The sequence below is a fragment of the Microtus ochrogaster genome, linkage group LG1 (genome assembly GCF_000317375.1).
Source record: "Microtus ochrogaster isolate Prairie Vole_2 linkage group LG1, MicOch1.0, whole genome shotgun sequence".
Lineage (NCBI taxonomy): Eukaryota > Metazoa > Chordata > Mammalia > Rodentia > Cricetidae > Microtus > Microtus ochrogaster.
This window is the reverse complement of record NC_022027.1, coordinates 43,052,151-43,058,331: the sequence shown is the minus strand read 5'-3', so window position 1 is coordinate 43,058,331 and position 6,181 is coordinate 43,052,151. Positions and strand designations below refer to the sequence as shown.

The 6,181-nt window shown below is 49.3% G+C and overlaps 1 protein-coding gene across 2 annotated transcripts in view; it reads left to right on the top strand.

Annotated features, from left to right (window-relative positions):
• The first annotated feature begins 844 nt into the window (after window positions 1-844).
• Window positions 845-6,181, top strand: part of Adamts3 (ADAM metallopeptidase with thrombospondin type 1 motif 3) — a 204,922-nt gene continuing 199,585 nt past the window's right edge. Inside the window, exons 1-2 of one of the 2 annotated variants that reach the window (XM_005359465.3) lie at window positions 845-1,422; window positions 2,556-2,583. In XM_005359465.3, coding sequence (XP_005359522.1) covers window positions 1,354-1,422; window positions 2,556-2,583 — 97 coding nt within the window. In that variant the 5' untranslated portion in view covers window positions 845-1,353. The remainder of the gene's footprint in view (window positions 1,423-2,555; window positions 2,584-6,181) is intronic. The other variant, XM_005359466.3, reaches the window with a different exon arrangement.

The following is a 6,181-nucleotide window of genomic DNA, read 5'->3' as shown; positions in this document are numbered from 1 at the left end:
GTCTGGGCTAATCCTGGGTGAGGGTGGTCCTTCGGGACAGGGAAACCCCCTCCGCCCCCTCCCTGTCTCCCATGGCCACTCTGGTCTACCCCAGAGAGGTGGGTCTGGGATTCCAGCAACTCTCAGGTCGCTGGCTGTCCTTTCGTCCCAGAAAGCTGCAAACCGCACAACTCACTAGATAACTTAATCTGGCTGTAAGCAAGAGACCCCGAGGCCTGTGTACTCTAGTGATAAACGGAAACATCCGGCTGAGTCAAGAAAGGGAACGCGGTATCTTTGAAAACTAATATAAACGAATAAAGCATAAACAAGAGCTTTGCGGAGAGAGTGCCCCCGCCCCCCACGTCCATCCAGGCGTAGGAGGGGGGATGAGTGTCTGGAGGAGAAAATCCCCCACGTCCTTGGGCTTCTGTCGGGAGACTTTCCCCTGCCTGGGGGTGGGGGAGAGGAGGAGGGAAAATAGGGGAGGCTGGAGGAGGTGATTTCCTCCAGCCCAGGTCTGGTCCCCGGATCCTCCCCCTCCCTCCGCCCGTCGGGATGGGAGGCGCGCCTGGACCCTCCCCGCCCTCGTCCCATCACGGAGACCTGGGGGATGCGGGGTCCAGGCGGCGCTTTCGCAGCCCCCGGCCGGTACGAGCCCTGACCCTGCGCCGGGGGGCACGGGCCACGATGACGTGGGCGCGCGGCGGGAGGGGCCGCCTGGGGGAGGAGTGGGGGGGGTGACTCGGCTGCCTTATTAGCGCCCGGCGGGTCGCGGGCAGAGAGCAGACAGCCGGGACCGAGAGCAACCGGAGCGGGCGAGCGGCCCACTCCTCCCTCCTCCTAGGCGGCCGCCTCCTTCCCTCGTCCTCCCGCCCCCACTGCGTGTGCGGCGGAGACTCCAGGGCTTGCGCTGCCTCTTTCTCCCGCTCGCTGGGCTCCGGTTCCCACTTTTCCCTGGCTGCCGCGCTCCCGGGACCCGAGCCGTCTCCGTGCTTAGCCTCGGCGGCCCAAGGTGCTCCAAGAACCTCTCCAAAGCAGCCCCGGGGCAGAGAGTGGGACGTCCCGGTCCCTTCCCCCGCTTGGGTCAGCTTCTGCCCGGCTCGCAGTACCTTCTGGCTCCCGCACAGTCGGCTTGGGAGGACTGGGTGAGAAGGTGAAGTGGAAAGGACCGACAGGGCACTTGGCCAGACGCACAGCTCACGTTGCCTTTTCATTGAGCAAAGCCCAAGATCATTTTTTTTTTTTAAAGCTCTGCAACCCCCCTTCCCCTTCTTCCATTTTCTTTGCGCGTTTTAAAGGAAACTTATTTTGGGGTGGTTTGCGCTGGGGTAGCTGCTTCACCCAGTAGTTGTGGAGTGCACTCGACTCGTGATGGTGTTCCTGTCACTTTGGTTGATAGCAGCCTCTCTGGTAGAGGTTAGGACGTCAGCTGATAGACAAGTAAGTGGAAAATAATAATAAAAACTCAAACCCAACCTTTTCCCTACAGAGTTCCTCCCCTTCGTCCCCTTCACTCCCTCCCCTCCCCTTGCCACCCCCTTCTGGGGCGGCCCATGGAGGCTCGCTCGGCGCTGCGCGGGACTTGGGGGGCTTGGGGGCGCATTGCACGGGAGGTTGGGACAACCGTCCTCCGAGAGCCAAGGCTCGTCACACCTGGGGCTTCCCTAGCCGGCGGTGACCAGGAGCAGTCCAAATGTCAGACTGCAGCCAGATCGCATCCTAGTGGAGCCATCAGGCTGTCCCCTTTTGCAGGGCGCTCCGGACGCTCTGGTCGCTCTGGCGAAGTTCAGGTCGTGGACCGCGGATTCCGAAGCCCAGAGGATCTCCCTCCTCCTGACTCCCAGTTCCTGCGGGTAGCCAGAGACAAGAGGTTTCAAGAAGTCCCCAGGCAGGACCCGGAGCTACCCAGCAGACACGTGTCCTGGGAGGACCGCGGCCGGGCTGCAGTTTGACAGTTGGGGAGGGCCTGGGACGTTTCCTGCCCTCTCCTTTTCCGAGGGCAGCCGAAGCTGGAGGCGGCTGCCTCCTCTTCCCCTCCCCCCCCCTCCGCACAACTCCTCCTCTTTAAAGCTAAATTGAGTGCAGCTCTGGGGCCTTTCGGCCCTGCCCCCACCCCGTGGAGACTCAAGGTGAAGCTGATGCTCTCTGAAGAGTCTTTGAAGGGGGCGCAGGCTGGCGAGCTTTTTGTAGTAAATCAAATCAGCGCTGAACCGGTGGGACTCTGAGTGCAGGATTTCTCTGTGAGGCTTTCTAGCCTCTCTGGTCTGGTGACCTAGTATTGGAGTTTTCCGAAGAGGCCATTGAGGGTCACTATTTATTTGACTGGCTTCACAGATACTAAAATTAAAGCCAGCCAACAAGTCCCTTTCTCAAATAGTCATCGAGTTGGCTCAGGCTCTTGTCACAGGAACCTTCTAGGAACCAAGTGAGGTTTATTCAGCCTTCAGGCAACAATTCCAGTCTCTCGGTCTCCTGATTAACCAGCCTAGGAAAAGCACTGATGGTAGAAACGGCACAGGGCGATAAGATGAAACCCAGTAACTGTTTCTTTTTCTTACCCCCCTCCCCTCTAGGCTGGGACTGAAGAAATGGTGCAAATAGGTAAGCCTCTTTCTCAGATGTCACCCTTACCTTAGCTGAGAGCAGGGGACAAAAGTAAGCTAAGCCAAAGAATTGTTTCTGAAAGTTTCCTAATTAGTGGTTAAAATAATTCGTAGTCTGGAATCGTTTCTACTCTTCCGCTTTCCGTGGGAGGGCCCTTTTTTTCCCCAGGCTAAATTATAGTGGTGTCAATATCCTCCTGAGCAGAAGCTCCTTTTCTCAGACATTAATTTATTACTGGTATGCACTGGGAGGGTTATAGCGGGGCTGGAACGTAAGAGATGCTTAAAGTCAGACCCATCACCTTGTGGAACATAGGGAGAAACAAATTTGCTTGTAACTGAATTCAGTTGTAGGAATGCTAGGAAGAAAGGGGAGATGATGAAGAAAGAATTCACATTTTTTCCTTAAGTTTGCCTGCTTGGTCTGCACTCTTGAGTGACTTTTATTCCATAAAAGTTATTTCGTAAGATAATTAATTTCTTTAAGTTAGGTAATACTTGAGTAATACCAGTACTGTGGGGTCTATTATTCCTATTTTACCGGTGAGGAGACGGTAAAGTTCAGAATACGTGGTTTGTAACAGGTTACTCCAAAAATAACGGTCATTTCTTGAGGTTGTTCATATACTATGTTTTGGATGCTCATGGTTGGAAAGTCAGGCTACAATCAACATCCTATAAAACACATATTAAAAATTATTCTATGTTTATGGGGGGTGTTTGCTTGCCTAGATGTTGCTTCACATGTGTGCAGTGCCCAAGGATGCCAGAAGAGGGCATAAGATTCCCTGGAACTAAAGTTCCAGATGGTTGTTGGTCACCATGTGCGTCCTGTGAATTGAACTCAGGTGCTGTGAAAGAGCACGGAGTGCTCTTAACCACTGTTTTAGTTACTTCTCTGTTGCTGTGAAGAGACACCATGACTAAGGCAACTTAGAAAAGAGTTTATTTGGGGCTTTGAGCTTCAGAAGGTAGAGTGCAGTGTTATCCTAGCCAGAATGCATAGTCATGGCAGCCGGCAGGCAGCCATGATGCTGGAGCAGTAGTGGAGAGCTCACATCCTGAGACCCAACCACAAAGGGGAAAGAGATTAACTGGGAATAGCATGAGTCTCTTGAAACCAGTTTGTAATTAATCTTAAGCCTCAGAGTGGTTATTTGGGAACTGGCGAGTAGGAGAAAAGCCTCCAGTTATAGTAAAAAAAAAAAAAACAAACAAAACCAATGCATTTAATACATCTAGCTTAGAGAAGGGAAAAAGCCTGGCTAGAAGCGCAGCTGTTGAGGATTGGTGTGGATTGGTGATGGTGGAAGGAGCTGCCATGTCTTGATGCTGTGGCTCGATGTGTGTGAGAGAGTTCTGTTCGTGCTGTTTTGAGAAGGATCAAAATTCAAAGTTGCATAGTTTCTCCTCAGACTTTGTGACACTGTGGACCTGTTTATACATGCAACATGCATGTGTGGAAATCTTACTTAGTGTTGTGCGTCTCTTTCCCAGCCTTAGAGTTTAAGAGCAGAACAGAAGGGAGAAGGGTGGCTGAGAACGCACTGCAAACCGCCTGAGAGGTATCAGTCTTGTGGCGATTGATTGCACTTGGCCCTCTGTCTATCTTTTTGAAGGAAAAAAAAAAAGACCAAACCAAACAAAACAGCATCAAAAACTCAAACCCCCAAGTAGGAAAAAGAACAGTCTTGGTTTTAATGACTTTGCTTATTTCGTTGGCTACTGCAGCATTGCAGGATGTAACTGAACAGGTGTTTTAAGATGACCCATTCTTCCAACACACTTTATTCACATAATGAAATGTGTTGCTCTGATGGTGTTTTCAGATAGAATCAGGATGCTCTCACATAAGAGGCTGGGACTGGCTTTGGTCCAGACCCTTTGTTAGTATCAGTTACTTCCGGAGTCCTTTCTGCAGTGAAGAAAACAGTGCAGGTGCGCCTAAGTTTAGCTTGAAGGTGATGAGTCAGCAGCCTGGCCGGAGTGCTCCTGGTGCTCATAGGTTGTATTTCTAGAGGTTTATAGCGCTTGTCTCCATAATCCTGTTCTGTGGGGTTCCTCTTTGCCATTGTCATTTTATTTACCATACTCAAGTGCAATGAAAATGAAAACAACAGCATGAAAGATCCCAACCTCTGAGTCTTGTGCTCATGAAATACAGCCATCATTCATAGTCAATGACCTGACCCTGTTGAGCTTTAAAAATGCTCTGTTTCAGAAAATCTTAGCCACAGTAAGGTTATTTGCTGTCTCCATTCGAAAAGAGACTTACAGATTCAGGAAGATGCACTTCTGTGCACTTCACTCTCTTTCAGTAGCCACTCATCTGAAAGGTGGGTCAATGCTACAGCCTGGGAGTACTGTTTGATTGATGATACATTAGGAAAGACTAAAGCAGTCTATGAAAATTATTGATCCATTTATTACTTATATCTATTGCATAACAAACTGGCTACAGAAATTCCATAGCTCTGAATGGCTTCTGAGTATATTTCAGGAAGAGATAAACATAATTTAGCCATAAACCACAAACTGTGGAGGAGACAAATTTGAAAGGAGTTTATTATGCTCGCAGGGTCTATATTCAGAGTACAACCTGCTGCTGCTTATATAGTGTGTACTCATGTGCATGGATCCATAAGCAAAATGTTACTATCACCCTTGTGCCTCTCTCCACCACCCTCCTGGTGCTGATTCCTCATTAAAGGTAACCACACTCCCGATTGCTAACAGGGTTAGACTAATTTTGCCCAGCTGTTCTGCTTTTTATAAAAGAAAATTATACCATATTATTCTGTAGTCTATGACCTACAATGGCAATTAAAATCTATATGACATGTCATAACCTACTAGAGTAGGGAAAGGATTTTATTTAGGTAGAGAGAAGTAGGTTTATAGTGGAGGGAATGGCAGGTTAGAATATATTAGATTGCTCACCTAGGTAGTCTTATAGAGGATATGGCTGCTCTCTTAGCCAATGGGAAAAATACATTCTTGCTATGTGGGGAAGTATGATTCTTTCTAGGGAAAGTAGGGAAATAGATTTTTGAACCCTGATCTTGTCTGGGTCTCTTTGTCAAGTAGTGAAAAACACCTATCCCTCTCCCCAACCTATGCATGTTGAAGTATATTCGTGTACGTATGGTCAAGCGTGTTTCATTAGCTCACTGGCATGTTTCTGCCGCCTGTTGGGGAGCTCTTTCTTGTCGGAGTCAGCACATGTTCTTAGTGGGTTGCAAGGGAGTCATTGCGGGCATCTGGCTGACTAACTTAATTGGGTTAGGAGGCTTACGCTGTGACACACGAGGGTTAGGAAACAATTAGAGTTCTGTAGAGATTGGAAAATCTGAAAAAAGAACCCTCAGTCTCTTTGTTTTGAAACCATCACTTTGCTATTCTCTGGGCATCATTTGAGGAAGGCTCATGATACTGCATGAAGCTGTCTTTCCTCAGCAACCCTTGTTGGAGGTGGGACATGTTTATTTATTTATTTTTTCTGTTCTATTTCTAGTCTTAAGTTTGAAATATCCAGCCGGGTGGTGGTGGCGCACGCCTTTAATCCCAGCACTCGGGAGGCAGAGGCAGGCGGATCT